Genomic DNA, 24291 nt, shown 5'->3' on the forward strand with positions numbered 1-24291 from the left:
TCCAAAATTTTTTTTATTCCCAAAAAATTCCCAAAAATTGAGGGGGGGGACACCACGGGGGGGGAGGGGGCTGAGCCCCAAATTTGGGGAGGGGGCTGGGAGGGGTCCAGGACCCCCCCCTCAGATTTTCTTCCTCTGGGGCCGCACCCTCGGGAAGAGCTGGGGGAGGAATGGGGAGGTGAGACCCCCACCCAAAATAAAAAAATCCCAAAAAGACCCCCACCCAAAAAAAAAATCCCAAAAAGACCCCCACCCAAAAAAAAAAATCCCAAAAAGACCCCCACCCAAAAAAATCCCAAAAACCCCCCAAGGTCATGGAAAGGATGTGAGACCCCCACCCAAAATAAAAAAATCCCAAAACCCCTTCCCAAAAAAAAACCCAATCCCAAAAAGACCCCCACCCAAAAAAAAATCAATCCCAAACCCCCCCCCCAAAAAATCCCAAAACCCCTCACAAAAAAACCCCAATCCCAAAAAGACCCCTCCCAAAAAAAAAATCCCAATCCCAAAAAACCCCCCCCAGGGACATGGAGGGGTTGTGAGACCCCTCCCCCAAAAAAACCCCAATCCCAAAAAGACCCCCCCTCAAAAAAAAAATCCCAATCCCAAAAAGACCCTCTCCCAAAATAAAAAAATCCTAAAACCTCCCAGGGTCATGGAAGGGATGTGAGACCCCCACCCAAAAAAAATCAATCCCAAAACCCCACAGGGTTATTAAAGGGATGTGAGACCCCTCCCCCAAAAAAATCCCAATTCCAAACCCCCTCCCAAAAAAAATCCCAAAACCAAAAACTCCCCAAGGTCATGGAAAGGTTGTGAGACCCTGAGACCCCTCCCCAAAAAAAATCCCAATCCTAAAATCCCCCAGGGTTATTAAAGGGAGGTGAGACCCCTCCCCCAAAAAAAAAATCAATCCCAAAAAGACCCCACCCAAAAAAAATCCCAAAAAGCCCCCCAGGGTCATGGGACCCCTCCCCAAATAACCCCACAGGACCCCTCCCCTAAGGATTTATCCCCTCTGAGACCCCTCCCCAAATAACCCAAACCCCTCCCCCATGGATTTACCCCCTCTGAGACCCCTCCCCAAATACCCCAGACCCCACAGCTGCCCCCTGGGACCCCCAAAAAAAGGATTTGAGGACCATAAGACCCCTCCCCAAACCCCCTAGACCTCACATCCACCCCCTGGGACCCCCCAAAAAAGGATTTAGGGAGCATGAGACCCCTCCCCAAACACCCCAGACCCCACAGCCGCCCCCTGGGACCCCCGAAAAAAAAGATTTGAGGACCATGAGACCCCTCCCCAAACCCCCCAGACCCCTCCCCTATGGATTTACCCCCTCTGAGACCCCTCCCCAAACCCCCCAGACCCCACAGGAGACCCCTGGGATCCCCAAAAACACCAGGAACCCAAAGGATCCCATAGGACCCCTCCCCAAATACCACATAGGACCCCTCCCCAATAGATTTACCCCCTCTGAGACCCCTCCCCAAGCCCCCAGACCCTAAAACCGCCCCCTGGGATCCCCCAAAAAAGGATTTGGGGACCATGAGACCCCTCCCCTGTGGATTTATCCTCTCTGAGACCCCTCCCCAAGCCCCCAGACCCTAAAACCACCCCCTGGGACCCCCCAAAAAAGGATTTAGGGACCATAAGACCCCTCCCCAAATATCCCAGACCCAAAAGCCGCCCCCTGGGACCCCCCCAAAAAGGGATTTGGGGACCATGAGACCCCTCCCCTATGGATTTATACCCTTTAAGACCCCTCCCCCATGGATTTATTCCCCCTGAGACCCCTCCCCAAACCCCCCAGACCCCTCCCCTAAGGATTTAACCCCTTTAAGACCCATCCCCCATGGATTTATCCCCTCTGGGACCCCTCCCCAAGCCCCCTAGACCCCACAGCCACCCCCTGGGACTCCCCCCCGACCCCAGAGACCCCTCCCCAAACCCCCCAGACCCCACAGCCGCCCCCTGGGACCCCCCAGAAAAGGATTTGGGGACCATGAGACCCCTCCCCTGTGGATTTATCCCCTCTGAGACCCCTCCCCAAATACCCCAGACCCTACAGGAGACTCCTGGGATCCCCCCTGACCCCGGAGACCCCTCCCCAAAGCCCCCAGGAGACCCCTGGGACCCCCCAAAAAAGGATTTGGAGACCATGAGACCCCCACCCAAAAACACCAGGAGCCCAAATGATCCCACAGGACCCCTCCCCTATGGATTTACCCCCTCTGAGACCCCTCCCCAAATACCCCAGACCCCTCCCCCATGGATTTAACCCCTCTGAGACCCCTCCCCAAACACCCCAGACCTCACAGCCGCCCCCTGGGAACCCCCAAAAAAGGATTTAGCGACCATAAGACCCCTCCCCAAACCCCCCAGCCCCCTCCCCGCCCCTGCAGCCCCCTCCTCACCCCGAAGTAGTTCCTGGGCACGTATCCCTCGTGGCCGTAGAGGGACCCCCACCACCAGTCGAGCTCCTCGGGGGGCTCGCGGCGCAGGACGGTCACCGGCTCCCCCTCGCGGAACGACAGCTCGTCCCCGAACTCGGCGCTGTAATCCCAGAGCGCGTACACCACGCCGCTGTTCAGCACCCCCATGCCCTGCTCCACCTCTGGGGACCCCAAAAATATAAAATTGTTACCTCAAAACTGCCCTGAGACCCCCAAAATCCACCCCAAATCACCATAGTGACACAAATCCCAAATGTCCCCAAATCCCAGAGCGCGTACACCACCCCGCTGTTCAGCACCCCCATGCCCTGCTCCACCTCTGGGACCCCAAAAATACAAAATGTTATTGATCTGGGACCCCCAAACCTGCCCTGAGACCCCCAAACCACCCCAGTATTACCATAGTGATAGAAACCCCAAAAAATCCCAAATAACCCCAAAAAACCCCAAATGTCCCCAACTGTCCCCAAATCCCGACACCCCCCCGCTGTTCAGCACCCCCATGCCCTGCTCCACCTCTGGGGACCCCAAAAATACAAAATGTGACCCCAAAATACAAAATGTTATTGTCCTGAGACCCCCAAAACTGCCCCAGAAACCCCAAAACTGCCCTGGTGACACAAACCCAAAAAAACCCCAAAAAACCCAAAAAAAAAAAAAAAAAAAAAAAAAACCCAAAAAAAACCAAAAAACCCCAAATGTCCCCGAATCCCGACACTCCCAGTCCCTCCCAGTGCTCCCAGTACAGACCAGTGAGGTAACTGGAGCACTCAGATCTCACCATCAACCCCCAGTATCCCCAGTTCCCAATCCCAGTATCCCCAGTATCCCCAGTTCCCCGTACCCCCATCCCCTCCCACCCCTCCCAGTCCCTCCCAGTCCCTCCCAGTACAGACCAGTGAGGTAACTGGAGCAGTCGCTGTACCCCTCCCGGTACGGGTCACACCATTAACCCCCAGTATCCCCAGTTCCCAATCCCAGTATCCCCAGTATCCCCAGTTCCCAATCCCAGTATCCCCAGTATCCCCAGTTCCCAATCCCAGTATCCCCAGTATCCCCAGTTCCCCACACCCCCAGCCCCTCCCATCACCCCCAGTCCCTCCCAGTGCCTCCCAGTCCCTCCCAGTACAGACCAGTGAGGTAACTGGAGAACTCAGATCACACCATCAACCCCCAGTATCCCCAGTCCCCAATCCCAGTATCCCCAGTTCCCAATCCCAGTACCCCCAGTATCCCCAGTTCCCAATCCCAGTATCCCCAGTTCCCAATCCCAGTATCCCCAGTATCCCCAGTTCCCCACACCCCCAGCCCCTCCCAGTCCCTCCCAGTCCCTCCCAGTCCCTCCCAGTACAGACCAGTGAGGTAACTGGAGCACTCAGATCACACCATAACCCCCAGTATCCCCAGTTCCCCATCCCAGTATCCCCAGTATCCCCAGTTCCCAATCCCAGTACCCCCAGTATCCCCAGTTCCCCGTACCCCCAGCCCCTCCCAGTCCCTCCCAGTACAGACCAGTCCCTCCCAGTGCTCCCAGTACAGACCAGTGAGGTAACTGGAGCACTCAGATCACACCATAACCCCCAGTATCCCCAGTTCCCAATCCCAGTACCCCCAGTATCCCCAGTTCCCCATGTCCCCAGCCCCTCCCAGTCCCTCCCAGTGCTCCCAGTACAGACCAGTGAGGTAACTGGAGCAGTCGCTGTACCCCTCCCGGTACGGGTCGCACCATAACCCCCAGTATCCCCAGTTCCCAATCCCAGTATCCCCAGTATCCCCAGTTCCCTGTACCCCCAGCCCCTCCCACCCCTCCCAGTCCCTCCCAGTCTCTCCCAGTGCTCCCAGTACAGACCAGTGAGGTAACTGGAGCAGTCGCTGTACCCCTCCCGGTACGGGTCGCATTTCTCCACGGCCAGGCTGCCGTCGCTGCCCGTGGTGGCGAAGATCGCGGCGCCGTGCCGGACCAGGGCCACGCACACGGCGGTGTCATTGCACGAGGCCGCGCAGTGCAGGGGGGTCCTGGAATTGGGGACACCCCAAAAATCGGAAACTGCACCCCAAAATTTGGGATTGAACCCCTAAAGTCAGAGATTGAACCCTCAATTTAGGGAGTGAACCCCAAAATCAGATCACAGAACAGCGGTGTCATTGCACGAGGCTGCGCAGTGCAGGGGGGTCCTGGAATGGGGGAGACCCCAAAAATCAGAAACTGAGCCCTAAAATTATGGAGTGAACCCCAAAATCAGAGAGAGGAGCCCCAAAATTATGGAGTGAACCCCAAAAGTTTGGGATTGAAACCCTAAAGTCAAGGATTGCACCCCAAAATCAGATCCCAGCACGGCGGTGTCACTGCAGGAGGTCGCGCAGTGCACGGGGGTCCTGGAATTGGGGAGACCCCAAAATTACAGATTGAACCCCAAAAATCAGAGAGAGGAACCCCAAAAGTTTGGGATTGAAACCCTAAAGTTTGGGATTGAACCCCCAAAGTTTGGGATTGAACCCCCAAAATCAGAGCACAGCACGGCGGTGTGACTGCAGGAGGCCGCGCAGTGCAGGGGGGTCCTGGAATGGGGGAGACCCCAAAAATCGGAAACTGCACCCCAAAATTTGGGATTGAACCCCAAAAGTTTGGGATTGAACCCTCAAATTAGGGAGTGAACCCCCAAAGTTTGGGATTGCACCCCCAAAATCAGATCACAGCACAGCGGTGTCATTGCACGAGGCCGCGCAGTGCAGGGGGGTCCTGGAATTGGGGAGACCCCAAAAATTGGAAACTGCACCCCAAAATTAGGGATTGAACCCCCAAAATTAGAGAGGGGGACCCCAAATTCAGAGATTGAACCCCAAAATCAGGGACTGGAACCCTAAAATCAGGGACTGCCCCAGGAGTGTCGCTGGGTTTGGGGTTGGGTTTTGGTTGTGGCCCGGTGGTGGGGAATGAAGAGTTTGGGATTTGGGGTCACCGAGGGTTTGGGATTTGGGGTCACTGAGGGTTTGGGGATTTTGGGGTCACCGAAGGTTTGAAGGATTTTTGGAGCCTTTTGGGGTCACCGAGGCTTTGAGGGATTTTGGGGTTTGGAGGATTTTGGGGTTTGGGGTCACCGAAGTTTTGGGGGATTTTTGGGACCTTTTGGGGTCACCGAGGCCTGGGAGGTGTTGGGGGCTGTCCCTGGAAACCCCAAACAGCTGGGAAATATTTGGGGTCCCCCTGTCCCTGTGCCACCAGCCCTGTCCCCTGTCCTTGTGCCACCCTCCAAGCCCCTGCCCCCAATGCCCCCAATGTCCCCCCAATGTCCTCATCATGTCCCCACTGTCCCCCCAATGTCCCCATCATGTCCCCAATGTCCCCAGTCCCTGTCCCACCATCCGTGGTTGTCAGAGTCCTATCCCTCCATGTGCCCCCAACGTCCCCAGTGTCCCCAATGTCCCCGATGTCCCCAATGTCCCAAATGTCCCCTGTCCCACCATCCGTGGCTGTCAGGGCCCTGTCCCTCCATGTCCCCAATGTCCCTGATGTCCCCAATGTCCCCAGTGTCCCCAATGTCCTCATCATGTCCCCCATGTCCCCTCAATGTCCCCCATGTCCCCTGTCCCACCATTCGTGGCTGTCGGGGTCCTATCCCTCCATATCCCCGCGATGTCCCCAATGTCCCCAATATCCCCAATGTCCCCAATGTCCCACCATCCGTGGCTGTCAGTGTCCTGTCCCTCCATGTCCCCAATGTCCCCCACTGTCCCCAGTGTCCCCGCTGTCCCCGCAGTGTCCCCGCTGTCCCCATGTCCCCAGTGTCCCCAATGTCCCCCCGGTGTCCCCGCTGTCCCCATGTCCCCAGTGTCCCCGCTGTCCCCATGTCCCCAGTGTCCCACCATCCGTGGCTGTCGGGGGAGTTGACGTTGGCGCCGCTGGCGATCAGGAAATCCACGATGGCGTAGTTGGCGCCGCAGATGGCGTTGTGCAGCGCCGTGATGCCCTCGTCGTTGGGCTGGCTCGGGTCGTTCAGCTGGGGACAGCGGCGTGTCCCCTCACTGCCGCCGGGGACAGCTGGGGACAGCCAGGGACAGCCGGGGACACCCCCAGGACAGCCCAGGACACCCTCCGGGACAGCCCCGATGTCCCCGCTGTCACCCAGCCCCGCTCTGTCCCCTCACTGCCACCGGGGACAGCCCTGGGACACCCGGGGACACTCCCAGGACATCCCCAATGTCCCCACTGTCACCCACCCGCTGTCCCTGTTCCCGCTGCCTCCCTGCTCTTGTCCCCGCTGTCCTGCTGTCCCCACTGTCCCCAGTGTCCCCACGTGTCCCCACTGTCCCCATCTGTCCCCATCCCTTCTCTGTGTCCCCACTTTGTCCCCAGTGTCTCCCATCCGTCCCCACTCTCCTCCCCCTTTGTCCCCACTGTCCCCCACTGCCACCACCTTCCCCCTGCTGTCCCCAGTGTCACCTCTGCCACCCCCCGTTGTCCCCAGTGTCACCTCTGCCACCCCCCGCTGTCCCCAGTGTCCCCTCTGCCACCCCCCGCTGTCCCCAGTGTCACCTCTGCCACATCCCCCAGTGTCCCCAGTGTCCCCTCTGCCAACCCCCGCTGTCCCCAGTGTCACCACCGTCCCCCGCTGTCCCCAGTGTCCCCTCTGCCAACCCCCGCTGTCCCCAGTGTCACCACCGTTCCCCGCTGTCCCCAGTGTCACCTCTGCCACCCCCCCAGTGTCCCCACTGTCACCACCGCCCCCCCAGTGTCCCTGTTGTCCCCAGTGTCACCTCTGCCACATCCCCCCGCTGTCCCCAGTGTCACCTCTGCCACATCCCCCCGGTGTCCCCAGTGTCACCTCTGCCACCCCCCCAGTGTCCCCAGTGTCACCTCTGCCACATCCCCCCGGTGTCCCCAGTGTCACCTCTGCCGCCCCCCCGCTGTCCCCGCTGTCCCCAGTGTCCCCGCTGTCCCCGCTGTCCCCAGTGCCACCTCTGCCACCCCCCCGCTGTCCCCAGTGTCCCCACTGTCACCACCGCCCCCCCGGTGTCCCCAGTGTCACCTCTGCCACCCCCCCGCTGTCCCCAGTGTCCCCAGTGTCCCCGCTGTCCCCAGTGTCCCCGCTGTCCCCACTGCCACCCCCCGGTGTCCCCAGTGTCCCCGGTGTCCCCAGTGTCACCTCTGCCACCGCCTGCTGCACCACGTCGAGCTCGCCGGTCAGGGCCGCGTCCAGCAGCAGCACCAGCGGGTTCAGCCGGACCCGCGCCCCGGGGCGGCGCCGGGGACACGAGGGGTCCCGCAGGGCCGAGCGCAGCTCCTGTGACAGCGGGTGGGGTCAGGGAACACTGGGGACATCACCGGGGACATTGGGGACATCACCCGGGACACTCCAGGGACATTGGGGACATCACCCCGCGGACACGAGGGGTCCCGCAGGGCCGAGCGCAGCTCCTGTGACAGAGGGTGGGGTCAGGGGACATTGGGGACATCACCCGGGACAGCCCCGGACACTGGGGACATCACCGGGGACATTGGGGACATCACCCCGCGGACACGAGGGGTCCCGGAGCGCGGAGCGCAGCTCCTGTGACAGAGGGTGGGGTCAGGGGACATCACCGGGGACATTGGGGACATCACCCGAGACAGCCCCGGACATTGGGGACATCACCGGGGACATCACCGGGGACACTGGGGACATCACCCCGCGGACACGAGGGGTCCCGGAGGGCGGAGCGCAGCTCCTGCGACACGGCCGGGGTCAGGGGACATTGGGGACATCACCGGGGGCACTCCAGGGACATTGGGGACACCACCGGGGACATTGGGGACATCACCGGGGACATTGGGGACATCACTGGGGACATCACCCGGGACACCCCCGGACACTGGGGACATCACCTCGGGGACAAGGGGACATCACCGCGGGGAGAGGAGGGGTCCCGCAGGGCGGAGCGCAGCTCCTGTGACAGCGGGTGGGGTCAGGGGACATTGGGGACATCACCCGAGACAGCCCCGGACATTGGGGACATCACCGGGGGCACTGGTGACAGGGGTCTCACAGGGACAGGGACACCGTGTGACACTGGGGAGGGCTCACAGGGACACCGTGTGACACTCTGGGGTCTCAGAGGGACAATGACACCTCGAGGTGGGGGTCTCACAGGGACAAGGACACCTCGGGGATCTCCAGGGGACAGGGACACCTCGGGGGTCTCACAGGGACACCGTGTGACACTGGGGGTGGTCTCAGAGGGACAATGACACCTCGAGGGTGTCTCACAGGGACAGGGACACCCCGGGGCTCTCACAGGAACACCGTGTGACACCCCGGGGGTCTCACAGGGACAGGGACACCGTGTGACACTGGGGAGGGGTCTCCAAGGGACAGTGACACTCCGGAGGGTCTCAGAGGGACAATGACACCCCGGGGGTCTCACAGGGACACCGTGTGACACTGGGGTGGTCTCAGAGGGACAGGGACACCCCGGGGGGGTCTCTAAGGGACAATGACACCCCGGGGCTCTCACAGGGACACCGTGTGACACTGGGGATGGTCTCAGAGGGACAATGACACCTCGGGGTGGGGTCTCTAAGGGACAATGACACCTCGAGGGTGTCTCACAGGGACAATGACACCCCGGGGCTCTCAGAAGGACAGGGACAAGGTGTGACACTGGGGAGGGTGTCTCAGAGGGACAGTGACACTCCGGAGGGTCTCAGAGGGACAGGGACACCCCGGGGGTCTCCAGGGGACAGGGACCAGGGGGTCTCTAAGGGACAATGACACCCCGGGGTGAGGTCTCTAAGGGACAGGGACACCGTGTGACACCGGGGGGTGACTCACAGGGACAATGCCACCCCGGGGTGAAGTCTCTAAGGGACAGGGACACCGTGTGACACTGGGACCGGTCTCAGAGGGACAATGACACCCTGGGGGTCTCACAGGGACACCGTGTGACACTGGGGCTCTCTAAGGGACAATGACACCCCGGGGGTCTCTAAGGGACAATGCCACCCCGGGAGGGGTCTCTAAGGGACAGGGACACCGTGTGACACTGGGGAGGGTGTCTCAGAGGGACAGTGACACTCCGGAGGGTGTCTCAGAGGGACAGGGACACCCCGGGGGTCTCCAGGGGACAGGGACCAGGGGGTCTCTAAGGGACAATGACACCCCGGGGTGAGGCCTCTAAGGGACAGGGACACCGTGTGACGCCGGGGGGTGTCTCAGAGGGACAGGGACACCGTGTGACACCGGGAGCGGGTCTCAGAGGGACAGGGACACCGTGTGACACTGGGGGTGGGTCTCAGAGGGACAGGGACACCGTGTGACACTGGGGGGGTCTCTAAGGGACAATGACACCTCGGGGTGAGGTCTCTAAGGGACAGGGACACCGTGTGACACCGGGGGGTGTCTCACAGGGACAATGCCACCCCGGTGCTCTCCCACCCCACCCCCCCAACCCCACACACTCACCGACCCCTGCCCCGCCACCACCGGTGCCACCACGGGCGCGCTCTCCACGGCAGGAGGAGGAGGCGACAACGCCAACGACGGCGACAACGACGGCGCCACCACCCCCTCAGCCGCGTCCCCCGGTGTCCCCGCGCGGTGCAGCAGGCGGGTGATGAGCTGCCGGTACTGGCGGCTCCGGGACGGCGCCGCGGCGGGCCCGGGGCTCTGCTCCATCGAGCCCCGGCGCTTCAGCGGCCGCGGCATCTCGGCCAGCACCCGGGCCACCTCCTGGAACTCGGGCACCCTGCGCGCCTCGGGCGGCAGCAGCGGCTGCAGCCGCGTGGGGCTGAGCGGCCGCGCCGGGCTCGGCTCGGGGGGGCCCTCCGGGGGTCCCTCCGGGGGTCCCTCCGGGGGGGACTCGGGGTCCGAGATGCGCAGGAGCCGCTCCAGTTCGGCCTCGGGTTCGGGGGGGTCCGGGGGTGAGGGGCGGCCTGGGGGGGTGGGGAGGGGGTTAGGGGGGGTGGGGGAGAGATGGAGTAATTGGGGGAATCCCTGGAGTTGGGGGGGAAACCGGGAATTGGGGGGGAAACCGGGAATTGAGGGAATCCCTGGAATAATTGGGGGAATCCCTGGAGTTGAGGGAGATCGATGGAATTGGGGGAGAGCCCGGGAATTGGGGGAATCCTTGGAATTGGGGGAATCCTTGGAATAATTGGAGGAGAATCCGGGAATTGGGGGAGAATCCGGGAATTGGGGGAATCCCTGGAATTGGGGGGGAGCCCGGGAATTGGGGGAATCTCTGGAATTGGGAGAGACCCTGGGAATTGGGGGAATCCAGGAATTGGGAGAATCTGGGAATTGGGGGAGAGCCCGGGAATTGGGGGAGAACCTGGGAATAACAGGGGGAGACCCCGGGAATTGGTGGAATCCCTGGTATAATTGGAATCCCTGGAATTGGGGGAGAACCCGGAATTTGGGGAGACCTCTGGAATTGGGGGAATCCCTGGAATTTGGGGAGATCGCTGGAATCGGGGGAATCCCTAAAATTGGGGGAGAGCCCGGGAATTGGGGGAGAGCATGGGAATTGGGGGAATCCTCGGAATTGGGGGAATCTCTGGAATTTGGGGAGAACCCAGGAATTGGGGGAATCCCTAAAATTGGGGGAGAGCCCGGGAATTGGGGGAATCCCTGGGATTGGGGAAGAACCCGGGAATAACAGGGGGAGACCCCGGGAATTGGTGGAATCCTTGGCATAATTGGGGGAATCCCTGGAATTGGGGGAGAGCCCGGGAATTTGGGGAGAGCCCGGAATTTGGGGAGACTCCTGGAATTGAGGGAGACCCCGGGAATTGAGGGGGAGCCCGGGAATTGGGGGAATCCCTGGAATAATTGGGGAATCCGGGAATTGAGGGAATCCCTGGAATTGGGGGAGAGCTCGGGAAATTGGAGGAGAGCACGGGAATTGGGGGAGAGCTCTGGAATTGGGGGGATCCCTGGAGTTGGGGGAATCCCTGGAATAATTGGGGGAATCTCTGGAATTGGGGGGGAAACCGGGAATTTGAGGAGAGCCCTGGAATAATTGGGGGAATCCCTGGAACTGGGGGAGAACTCTGGAATTGAGGGAATCCCTGGAATTTGGGGAGATCGCTGGAATTGGGGGAATCCCTAAAATTGGGAGAGAACCCTGGAATTGGGGGAGAACCTGGGATTGAGGGAATCCCTGGAATAATTGGAGGAGACCCCGGGAATTGGGGGAATCCTTGGCATAATTGGGGGAATCCCTAGAATTTGGGGAGAACTCTGGAATTGGGGGAGACTCCTGGAAATTGGGGAGAACCCGGGAATTGGGGAAGAACTTGGGAATTGGGGGAGACCCTGGAATTGGGGGAATCCCTGGAATAATTGAGGGAATCCCTGGAATTTGGGGAGATCGCTGGAATAATTGTGGGGGGGGGAAGGGAAGAAACCCCGTGGACCCCTCCCCATTTTTACCCCCCCGAGACCCCCAATCCCTCCCAAAATCCCATTTTAACCCCCCCAAACCACCAAAAATCTCCTTTTAACCCCCCAAAATCCCATTTTTACCCCCCAAAGTCCCATTTAACCCCCCCCAAAATCCCCTTTTTAACCTCCCAAACCCCTCCAAATCCCCCTTTTTACTCCCCCAAAATCCCATTTTTAACCCCCAACCCCCCTAAAATCCCCTTTTTACCCCCCAAAATCCCCTTTTAACTACCCCAATCCCCCCAAAATCTCCTTTTAACCCCCCCAAAATTCCATTTTTACACCCCCAAATCTCCTTTTAACCCTCCAAAATCCCTTTTTAACTCCCCAAAATCCCCATTTAACCCCCCCAAAATCCCATTTTAACCCCTAAATCCCCTTTTAACCCCCCCAAAATCCCCTTTTATCCCCCAAAATCCCATTTTACCTCCCCAACCCCCCCCAAAATCCCTTCAACCCCCCCAAACCCCTAAAAATCCCATTTTAACCACTAAATCCCCTTTTTAACCCCCCAAAATCCCATTTTAACCCCCCAAAATCCCATTTTAACCCCCCAAAATTCCATTTTTACACCCCAAAATCCCCTTTTAACTCCCCAACCCCCCCCCAAAATCCCATTTAACCCCCCAAAATCCCATTTAACTCCCCAAAATCCCATTTTTACCCCCCAAATCTCCTTTTAACCCTCCAAAATCCCATTTTAACCCCCCACTCCCCCCAAAAATCAAATTTTAACCACCCCAAATCCCCTTTTAACTCCCCAAAATCCCATTTTAACCCCTAAATCCCCTTTTAACCCCCCCAAAATCCCATTTTACCCCCCCAAAATCCCATTTTTACCACCCCAAACCCCCCAAAATCCCCTTTATACCCCCCAACCCCCCAAAATCCCATTTTAACCCCCCAAATCCCCTTTTAACTCCCAAAACTCCCATTTTAACCCCCAAAATCCAACTTTAACCCCCCCAAACCCCCCAAAAAAATCCCCTTTTAATGCCCCAATCCCCCCCAAAAAAATCCCATTTTACCCCCTCAATCCCCCCCAAAATCCCATTTTATCCCCCCAAAATCCCATTTAACCCCCCCAAAATTCCATTTTTACACCCCAAAATCCCCTTTTAACCCCCAAAATCCCATTTTAAACCCCTAAATCCCCTTTTAACCCCCCAAAATCCCCTTTTAACTCCCCCAAAATCCCATTTTAACCCCCCCAAATCCCCTTTTTACCCCCCTAAATCCCCTTTAACCACCCCAAAATCCCCTTTTAATCCCGCCACTCCCCCAAAATTCCCTTTTTACTCCCTCCAAAATCCCATTTTAACCCCCCCAAATCCCATTTTACCCCCCCAAAATCCCATTTTCCCCCTCTCACCTTCCCCCCCAACCCCTCCGGGGGGTCCGGGGGGCAGCGCCGGCACCTTCTGGGGCGACCCCCGCGCCCCTCCCCCAGCGGGAGCCACGATCAGAGGAACCCCCCTGGGACCCCCCGCCCCTCCCCCTCCCTGCTCCCAAAACGCGTTTTGGAGCCTAAAAATCATGGAGAGGGGGAGGGGCTTGTGCCGGGGGGGTCTCCCGGCCGGGGGTGGCACCGGGATGCGCGACACCGGCTGCTGGCCCGGGTGCCACCCCCGGGGCAACGTCCTGGCCCCCGGTGGCGAGCGGAAAATCGCCGCCCCTCCCCCCTCCTGTCGCCGTTCCAGGGGGGACAGTTTGTAATTGCGGGGCAAAGTGGCGCTGTGAGCGCCGAAAATTCCGTCCTGGAGGGGGAGGAAAGGGTTAAAAGGGGTTTATTGTAAAGTTTGGACGTCCCTAAATGTAAAAAAATTGAAATAAAAATTAAAAGTTTTGGTTCACCTTGGTTCCATCCAGGCTGGATTCTCGCCACAGCCCCAGCGGGGGTCGCGTTTGTCCCTCGGGGGTCCCTGGGGAGGGGGTGGGGAGGTTATGGGGGGGTGGAGACCACTCCCCAAAATAGGGGGGAGGGGGTGGGACCCTTCCCCAAAAGGTTTGGATGGGGTGGAAAAATTTAGAGCCCACCCCAAATAAAAATAATGATAATTTTTTAAAGAATTTTAAAAATCTGGAGTATTCTCCTCGTTCTAAATCCCCCCTAAAAAAGCCCCCAGACCCTTCAAAATATCGAGACCACCCCCAAAAAAATTCCTAGAACTCTCTGTCCGTCCTAAATCCCCTCAAAAATTCCCAGACCATCCAAAAAAAACCAAATTTCCCAAAAAAAAAAATATCTGGAATCCATTCCTCGCCCTAAACTGCCCCAAAAATGGATCCAAACCCTCCAAAATATCGGGATCACCCCCAAAAAAAATTTCTAGAATTCTCTGTCCGTCCTAAATCCCCTCAAAAATTCCCAGACCAACCAAAAAAACCCCAAATTTCCAAAAAAAAAAAATTCTGGAATCCCTTCCCCACCCTAAACTGCCCCAAAAATGGATCCAGACCCCCCAAAATATCGGGACCACCCCTCAAAAAAAAATCCTAGAATTCTCTGTACATCCTAAACCCGTCAAAAATTCCCAGACCACTCAAAAAAAAAAACCCAAAAAAATTCTGGAATCCATTCCTCGCCCTAAACTGCTCCAAAAATGGATCCAGACCCCCCAAAAAATCGGGACCACAACCCAAAAAATTATTAGAATTCTTTGTCCATCCTAAATCCTCTCAAAAATTGCCAGAGCACCCAAAAAAAAAACCCAAAAAAAATTCTGGAATCCATTCCTCGCCCTAAACTGCCCCAAAAATTGATCCAGACCCTCCAAAATATCGGGACCACCCCCCAAAAAAAATTCCTAGAAGTTTCTGTCCATCCTAAATCCCCTCAAAAATTGCCAGACCACCCAAAAAAAAAGCCAAAAAAAATTCTGGAATCCATTCCTCACCCTAAACTGCCCCAAAAAATGGATCCAGACCCCCTAAAATATCAGGACCACCCCCCAAAAAAATTTCTAGAATTCTCTGTCCGTCCTAAATCCCCTCAAAAATTCCCAGACCACCCAAAAAAAAAAAAAACCAAAAAAATTCTGGAATCCATTCCTCGCCCTAAACTGCCCCAAAAATGGATCCAGACTCCCCAAAATATCGGGATCACCCCCCAAAAAAATTTCTAGAATTCTCTGTCCGTCCTAAATCCCCTCAAAAATTTCCAGACCATCAAAAAAATTTTTAAAAAATGTCTGGAGTCTCCTCCCCACCCCAAATTCCCCCAAAAAAGTGTCCAGACCATCCCCAAAAAAGCCATAAATCGCCCCAAAAAACCCAAAATCCCCCCCAGGTGCCAGCCCCACCTGCCCTGTGCCACCCCCTGGTGTCCCCCATTGTCCCCTGGTGTCCCCTGACACCCCCAGACCCCAAAGACCCCCAAAAAAAACCCCTAAATCTCAAAAAAAAGCCACAAATCGCCCCAAAAAACCCCAAAATCCCCCCCAGGTGCCACCCCCACCTCCCCTGTGCCACCCCCCCGATGTCCCCCGATGTCCCCCCGATGTCCCTTTGTGTCCCCTGGTGTCCCCAGCCCCCCCAGCCCCCTCTCACGCTCGAAGCCCCCCGGGCCGGGCGCTTTTTTCTCGTAGGCCACGTCCAGGTCGGACTCGTTCCAACTTTTCTGCGGGCGCCGCTTGATGCCGAGGTCGTCTGGGGGTTGGGGACAGTGGGGACAGTGGGGACAGTGGGGACATTGGGGACAGTGGGGACAGTGGGGACAGCGGCTCGGGGACACGCCCAGACAGGGCTGGGGACATCCCAGGAGGGGTTGGGGACACTTTGGGATGGGTTGAGGACACTTTGGGATGGGTTGGTGACATCCTAAGATGGGTTGGGGACACTTTGGGAGGGGCTGGGGACAATGGGGACAATGGGGACAATGGGGACAGCGGCTCAAGGACACGCCCAGACAGGACTGGGGACAGTTGGGATGGGTTGGGGACATCCTAGGAGGGGTTGGGGACACTTTGAGAGGGGTTGGGGACATCTGGGGGGGGTTGGGGACATCCCAGGAGGGGTTGGGGACACCCTAGGAGGGGTTGGGGACACGCCCAGACAGGGCTGGGGACAGCTGGGAGGGGTTGGGGACATCTCAGGAGGGGTTGGGGACATCCCAGGAGGGGTTGGGGACACTTTGGGAGGGGTGGGGGACATCTCAGGATGGGCTGGGGACATCCTAGGATGGGTTGGGGACACTCCAGGTGGCTCAGGGACACCCCAGGATCATTTAGGGACCCCAGCCCCCCACCCCCGTTCCCCCCCATGTCCCTGAATGTCCCTGAATGTCCCCCCCATGTCCCCCCCACATCCCCAATGTCCCCCCCGTGCCCCCTGTCCCCAATGTCCCCCTGTCCCCTCAATGTCCCCTCATTGTCCCCAATGCCCCCAATGTTCACAGTGTCCCCTGTGCCTTACCCTGTCCCCATTGTCCCCAATGTCCCCAATGCCCCCACAATGTCCCCAATGTCCCCCCTGTCCCCCCTGTCCTCACTGTCCCCAATCCCTCCAATGTCCCCAGTGTCCCCATTGCCCCCACTGTCCCCAATCCCCCCAATATCCCCTCACTGTCCCCAATGTCCCCAGTATCCCGTCCCTTACCCTGTCCCCAATCCCTCCAATGCCCCCCCATCCCCAATGTCCCCAATGTCCCCTCATTGTCCCCAATGCCCCTCATTGTCCCCAATGTCCCCAATGCCCCCAATGTCCCCACTGTCCCCATGTCCCCATGGTCCCCTCATTGTCCCCAATGTCCCCCTGTCCCCAATGTCCCCAATGTCCCCAATGTCCCCAGTGTCCCCAATGTCCCCCTGCCCCCTCATGTCCCCCCTGTCCCTTACCCTGTCCCCAATGTCCCCAATGTCCCCAATGTCCCCATTGCCCCCAACGTCCCCAATGTCCCCAATGTCCCCAATGCCCCCCCACTGTCCCCATTGTCCCCAATGTCCCCTCAATGTCCCCAGTGTCCCCTGTCCCTTACCCTGTCCCCAATGTCCCCCCAATGTCCCCAATGTCCCCAATGCCCCCTCATTGTCCCCAATGTTCCCCTGCCCCTCCATGTCCCCAATATCCCCCCAATGTCCCCACTGTCCCCCCTGTCCCCAATGCCCCCAATGCCCCCCCCTGTCCCCATTGTCCCCAATCCCCCCCATTGTCCCCTCAATATCCCCCTGTCCCCAGTCCCTTACCCAGTGCCCGGAAGGCCCCGCTGTCCCCAATGTCCCCACTGTCCCCAATGTCCCCACTGTCCCCATGTCCCCAGTCCCTTACCCTGTACCCAATGTCCCCCTGCCCCCCCAATGTCCCCAATGTCCCCAGTCCCTTACCCAGTGCCCGGAAGGCGGCGCCGGCCCCGCCCAGGCTCAGGCTCAGGCTCGGGTACAGCCCCTGCACCTCGTACGGGGGGGGGTTCGGGGGTCTCTCCCCCAGGAAGGCGCCCCCCGCCCCCTCCCCCCCCCGCGGGGGCCGTGGGGAGGGGGCTCTGCCCGAGCCCCCCCCCCCCGAGCCGGGCACCGCCAGCACCTTGGGCCGGGGGGAGGGGGCTCGTTCGTCCCCACCCAGGAAATGGGGAGGGGGTCTCGGCGAGCTGGGGCGGCCCAGGGGGTCCCCGAGACCCCCCCCCAAATCCAGGGGGTCACCGAAGCCGCGCCGGGCCGGGCGGCTCCTGCCGGGGCTGCTCTGCTCCTGGGCACCAAGGGGTTAACGGGGTTTGAGGGGGGGGCTCAGATCCGGGATTGGGGGGGGGGATTTGGGGAGGGGTCTCACTTTGGGGGGGGGGTCCCGGCCCGTCCGTCCAGAGCGACTCGAGCTGCCGGGACAGCTCGTCCACTTTGGCCACGGCCGTGTCCAGCTCCACCTGCTTGAGGTCCATGTGCTGCATGGCCAGCGCTGGGGGGACATGGGGGACACAAATGGGGACATTGGGGACATCATGGGGACACTGGGGACATGGGGACATGTGCTGCATGGCCAGCGCTGGGGGACATTGGGGACATTGGGGACACAAATGGGGACATTGGGGACATTGGGGACATGTGCTGCATGGCCAGCGCTGGGGGACATTGGGGACACAAATGGGGACATTGGGGACACAAATGGGGACATTGGGGACACTAGGGACATGTGCTGCATGGCCAGCGCTGCGGGGACATTGGGGACATTGAGGGGACATTGGGGGGATTGGGGACATTGGGGGGGATTGGGGACAGTGGGGACATTGGGGGGATTGGGGACATTGGGGACACTGGGGACATGTGCTGCATGGCCAGCGCTGGGGGGACATTGAGGGGACATTGGGGACATTGGGGACATCAGGGACATTGGGGACATGGAGGGGATTGGGGACATTGGGGACATGGGGACATTGGGGACAGTGGGGACAGTGGGGACAGTGGGGACATGTGCTGCATGGCCAGCGCTGGGGGGACATGGGGACACAAATGGGGACATTGGGGACATTGGGGACAGTGGGGACATTGGGGACATTGGGGGGGATTGGGGACATTGGGGACACTGGGGACATTGGGGACATTGGGGACATCAGGGACATTGGGGACATGGAGGGGATTGGGGACATTGGGGACATGGGGACATTGGGGACAGTGGGGACATTGGGGACACTGGGGACATGTGCTGCATGGCCAGCGCTGGGGGACATGGGGACATTGAGGGGACATTGAGGGGACATTGGGGACACTGGGGACATTGGGACATGTGCTGCATGGCCAGCGCTGGGGGACACAAATGGGGACATTGGGGACATTGGGGGAATTGGGGACATGTGCTGCATGGTCAGCGCTGGGGGGACATGGGGACGTTGGGGACATTGAGGGGGCATTGGGGACATTGGGGGCATTGGGGACATTGGGGACAGTGGGGACAATGGGGACAGTGGGGACATTGGGGACATGTGCTGCACGGCCAGCGCTGGGGGACATTGGGGACAGAAATGGGGACATTGGGGACATTGGGGACACTGGGGACATTGAGGGGACATGGGGGACATTGGGGACAGGGTAAGGGACAGGGGACATTGGGGACATTGGGGACATTGAGGGGACATTGGGGACAGTGGGGACATTGGGGACATGTGCTGCATGGCCAGCGCTGGGGGGACATGGGGACATTGGGGACACAAATGGGGACATTGGGGACATTGGGGACAGTGGGGACATGTGCTGCATGGCCAGCGCTGGGGGGACATGGGGACATTGGGGACACTGGGGACATTGGGGACATTGGGGACATTGGGGACATGTGCTGCATGGCCAGCGCTGGGGGACATTGAGGGGACAGTGGGGACAGTGGGGACATTGGGGACACTGGGGACATGTGCTGCATGGCCAGCGCTGGGGGACAGTGGGGACATTGAGGGGACAGTGGGGACATTGGGGGGATTGGGGACATTGGGGACATTGAGGGGACATTGGGGACAGAAATGGGGACATTGGGGACATTGGGGACACTGGGGACATGTGCTGCATGGCCAGCGCTGGGGGACATTGGGGACAGAAATGGGGACACTGGGGACACTGGGGACATGTGCTGCATGGCCAGCGCTGGGGGACACAAATGGGGACACTGGGGACATTGAGGGGACATTGGGGACATGGGGGACATTGGGGACAGTGGGGACAGTGGGGACATTGGGGACATTGGGGGGATTGGGGACATTGGGGACAGGGTAAGGGACAGGGGACATTGGGGACAGTGGGGACATTGGGGACATGTGCTGCATGGCCAGCGCTGGGGGACATGGGGACATTGAGGGGACAGTGGGGACATGGGGGACATCAGGGACATTGGGGACATGGGGGGGATTGGGGACATTGGGGACATTGGGGACAGGGGGGACATTGGGGACATTGGGGGGCTTGGGGACACGGGGGGACACGGGGGGATTGAGGGGACACGGGGGACATTGGGGGGGACATGGTGGACAGGTGGGGTCAGGAATTTGGGGAGGGGTCCCCCCAAAATCTCACACTGGAAGGTGGGATTGAGGGGGTGGGGGTCAGGAATTTGGGGAGGGGGTCAGGAATTTGGGGAGGGGTCTCCCCAAAGCTCACACTGGAAGGTGGGATTGAGGGGGGTCAGGAATTTGGGGAGGGGGTCAGGAATTTGAGGAGGGGTCTCCCCAAGCTCACACTGGAAGGTGGGATTGGGGGGGTCAGGAATTTGGGGAGGGGGTCAGGAATTTGGGGAGGGGTCTCCAAAGCTCACACTGGAAGGTGAGGTCCAGCAGGTCCTGGGCGCTGCGCAGCCGCTCGCTCGCCATTGTCACCTCCTGGGGGGGACATTTGGGGTCTGGGGGCGTTTGGGGGGAACTGGGGGGATTTTTGGGGTCTCTGAATTATTTTGGGGGGCTCCAGGTTTTTTTTGGGGAGGGGTCTGGGTAGTTCCAGGATTTTTGGGGGATTTTAGGGCAGTTTTTTGGGGATATCTGGATTATTTTTGGGATTTTTTTGAGTATTTAGAGCTTTTTTTGGGGATTTTGGCGCTTTTGGAGAGAATTTAGGAAGGGGAGGGGGTTCCAGGTTTTTTTTGGGGAGGGGTCTGGGTGGGTCCAGGATTTTTGGGGTGATTTTAGGGCAGTTTTTCGGGGATATCTGGATTATTTTGGGGTTTTTTTTTGAGTATTTAGACCATTTTTTTTTTAATTTTGGTGCTTTTGGAAGGAATTTAAGAAGGGGAGGGGGCTCCAGGTTTTTTTTGGGGAGGGGTCTGGTTGATTCCAGGATTTTTGGGGGATTTTAGGGCAGTTTTTTGGGGATATCTGGATTATTTTGGGGGTTTTTTTTTGAGTATTTAGAGCTTTTTTTTTTATTTTGGCGCTTTTGGAGGGAATTTAAGAAGGGGAGGGGGCTCCAGGTTTTTTTTGGGGAGGGGTCTGGTTGATTCCAGGACTTTTGGGGGGATTTTAGGGCAGTTTTTTGGGGATATCTGGATTATTTTGGGGGTTTTTTTTGAGTGTTTACAGCTTTTTTTTGTGATTTTGGCGCTTTTGGAGGGAATTTAAGAAGGGGAGGGGGCTCCAGGTTTTTTTGGGGAGGGGTCTGGGTGGGTCCAGGATTTTTGGGGGGATTTTAGGGCAGTTTTTTGGGGATATCTGGATTATTTTGGGATTTTTTTTGAGTATTTAGAGCTTTTTTTGGGGATTTTGGCACTTTTAGAAGGAATTAGTCAGGCGAGGGGGTTCCAATTTTTTTTGAGGACCCCTCGGGGACCCCCCTGGGGACATTTTGGGGACCCCCCCGGCCCCCCCCGCCTCCCTCCCCTGGGAACGCCGCGAGCGGGGCGAGTCGGGACCCGCTCGGGGCTCGGCAGCACAACAATAATTAGCGCTAATTAATCCACGGGGGAAGCTCCGCCCTCCCCCCGGGCCAGGGCCCTGCTCGGCCCCCCCGAAACGGGGGGGAGGGGGCGGGACCCCCTTTTTGGGGGGGATTCCATGGGGGGGAAAGGGGAATTTGGGGAGGGGTCTGAGGGTTGGGTTTGGGGGATCCCTCAGGTGTCACCCCCAAATCTGAGTCGGGGGTCTCTGGAATTTATCCCGGCACCCCCAAATTCTATCCAGGGGTCCCGGACCCCAAATCTGAGCTGGGGGGTTCGGGACCCACCCCCAGCACCCCAAATCTGAGTCGGGGGGTTCGGGACCCACCCCCAGCACCCCAAATGGTTCAGGACCCACCCCCAGGACCCCAAATTCTATCCTGGGGTCCCCCAGCACCTCAAATCTGAGTCGGGGGGATCGGGACCCACCCCCACGACCCCAAATTCTACCCAGGGGTCCCGAAACCCCAAATCTGAGCCGGGAGTTTGGAATCCACCCCCAGCACCCCCAAATTCCACCCAGGGGTTCGGGACACACCCCCAGGACCCCAAATTCTACCCTGGGGTCCCCAAGCACCCCAGATCTGAGCCGGGGGGTTCAGGACCCACCTCCAGGACCCCAAATCCCACCCAGGGGTCCTGCCCTTGGGGGTCGGTACTTGAGGGGGTCCCGGGGGTCCCGATGGGTGCTGGGGGGGTCCCGGGGGGTGTGGCTCGGTCCTGGGAGGTCCCAGACGGTACCGAAAGGGTCCCAGGGGGTATCTGAGGGGTCCCAGTGGGTGCTGGGGGGGTCCTGAGGGGTCCCGGTGGGTGTGGCTCGGTCCCGGTGGGTCCCGGTGGGTGCTGGGGGGGTCCCGGGCAGTATCTGAGGGGTCCCGGTGGGTCCCGGTAGTACCTGAAGGGTCCTGGTGGCTCCCGGGGAGTTCCGGTGGGTCCGGGTGGTACCTAAGGGGTCCCGGTGGTTCCCAGTGGCACCTAAGGGGTCCCGGTGGGTCTCGGTGGGTGCCGGTGACTCCCGGTGGTTCCCGGTGGGTACCTAAAGGGTCCCGGTGGGTCCCGGTGAGTTCCGGTGGTACCCAAAGGTTCCCGGTGGGTCTCGGGAAGTCCCGGTGGGTCCCGGGGGTACCTAAAGGTTCCCGGTGGGTCCCCGGGAGTTTCGAGGGGTACCTAAAGGCTCCCGGTGGCTCCCGGTGGTACCTAAGGGGTCCCGGTGGGTTCCGGGGAGTTTCAAGGGGTACCCAAGGGTCCCGGTGGGTCCCGGTGGTACCTAAGAGTCCCGGTGGGTCCCAGGGGGTCCCGGTGGTACCTAAAGGTTCCCGGTGGGTCCCGGGGGGTACCTAAGGGGTCCAGGTGGGTTCAGTTGGGTCTCGGGGAGTCCCGGTGGCTCCCGGTGGTACCTAAGAGTCCCGGTGGGTCCCGGGGGGTACCTGAGGGCTCCCGGTGGTACCTAAAGGGGTTCCGGTGGGTCTCGGGGAGTCCCGGTGGGTTCCGGTGGGTCCCGGGGGGTACCTAAGGGCTCCCGGTGGGTCCCGGTGGTACCTAAAGGCTCCCGGTGGTACCTAAAGGTTCCCGGTGGGTTCCGGTGGGTCCTGGGGGTACCCAAAGGTTGCCGGTGGGTACCTGAGGGCTCCCCGGTGGGTCCCGGGGGGTACCTAAGGGCTCCCGGTGGTACCTAAAGGTTCCCGGTGGTACCTAAAGGGTCCCGGTGGCTCCCGGTGGTACCTAAAGGTTCCCGGTGGTACCTAAAGGTTCCCGGTGTCGCTGGCGCGTCCCCGCGGCCTCTCCGCCCAATTCCAGAGCGCTGGGTCACGCGGGGGAGGCGCGGGGGGGCCGCACCCTGCGCCCCGGGGTGCCGGGGGTGGGGGGCAGAGCCCGAAACGGGGGCGGGACCGGGGGGAGCCTAAAAACGGGGGGGGGGTCCTAAAAAACAGGGGGGCGGGACCGGGGGGATCCTAAAACCGGGAGGGGATCCTAAAAACGGGGGGGGGCAGATCCGAAACACGGGGGGAGGGACCGAGGGGAGAGGATCCTAAAAACCGGGAGGGGTCCTAAAAATGGGGGGTCCTAAAAACGGGGGGAGATCCTAAAAATGGGGGGGCGGGACCGAGGGGAGAGGATCCTAAAAACCGGGGGGATCCTAAAAATGGGGAGAGGAACCTGAAAACCGGGGGGGGATCCTGAAAACGGGGGGGGCGGGACCCGAGGGGAGCGGATCCTACGGGAGCGGAGACCCTAAAACCGGGGGGGCGGGACCCGAAAAACCGGGGAGAGGGGATCCTAAAAACGGGGGGCGGGACCCGCGGGGAACGGATCACACGGGAAAGGATCCTAAAAACCGGGGGGATCCTAAAAACCGGGGGGATCCTACGGGGTGGGGAGACCCTAAAAACGGGGGGATCCTAAAAACTGGGAGGGATCCGAAAAACGGGGGGGTGGGATCCGCGGGGATCGGATCCTAAAAACCGGGGAGGGGGATCCTGAAAACCGGGGGGGATCCTGAAAACCGGGGGGATCCCACGGGTGGGGCAGATCCGAAATACGGGGGGCGGGACCGGGGGGAGCGGATCCCAAAAACGGGGAGGGGTCCTAGAACCGGGGGGGATTCTAAAAACTTGGGGGATCCTAAAAACGGGGGGGGATCCTGAAAACCGGGGGGGCGGGATCCGCGGGGATCGGATCCCACGGGAAGGGATCCTATAAAGGGGGGCGATCCTAAAAACAGGGAGAGGATCCTAGGGAAGGGGAGACCCTAAAAACGGGGGGCAGGACCCGAGGGGAGCGGATTCTAAAAACCGGGGGGATCCTAAAAATGGGGGGGGGATCCTAAAAACCGGGGGGAGCGGACCCACGGGAGTGGAGACCCTAAAACCGGGGAGGGGTCCTAAAACTGGGGGGCAGATCCGAAACACGGGGGGAGGGACCGAGGGGAGAGGATCCTAAAAAACGGGGGGGTCCTAAAAATCGGGGGGAGATCCTAAAAACGGGGGGGATCCCACGAGGAGGGATCCTAAAAACCGGGGGGATCCTAAAAACGGGGGGCCGGGACCGAGGGGAGCGGATCCTGAAAACGGGGGGATCCTAAAAA

General features: G+C 59.6%; 1 protein-coding gene across 1 annotated transcript; it reads right to left on the reverse strand.

The window, feature by feature from the left end:
* Positions 1-71: 71 nt before the first annotated feature.
* LOC117009622 (relA-associated inhibitor-like) lies at positions 72-22135 on the reverse strand. The gene is made up of 14 exons (XM_033083889.1): positions 22102-22135; positions 20097-20160; positions 17640-17762; positions 17513-17558; positions 17201-17460; positions 15429-15527; positions 13734-13801; positions 13252-13636; positions 9897-10366; positions 7602-7739; positions 6322-6455; positions 4307-4473; positions 2419-2618; positions 72-159 (listed from the first exon to the last, which is right to left on the reverse strand). Exons 2-14 carry the CDS (start codon positions 20149-20151, stop codon positions 121-123), a joined length of 2184 nt encoding a protein of 727 aa, XP_032939780.1. The 5' UTR covers positions 20152-20160; positions 22102-22135; the 3' UTR covers positions 72-120.
* Between the last annotated feature and the right edge of the window lie 2156 nt (positions 22136-24291).

This window comes from Catharus ustulatus, chromosome 34, assembly GCF_009819885.2.
Source record: "Catharus ustulatus isolate bCatUst1 chromosome 34, bCatUst1.pri.v2, whole genome shotgun sequence".
Classification (NCBI taxonomy): Eukaryota; Metazoa; Chordata; class Aves; order Passeriformes; family Turdidae; genus Catharus; species Catharus ustulatus.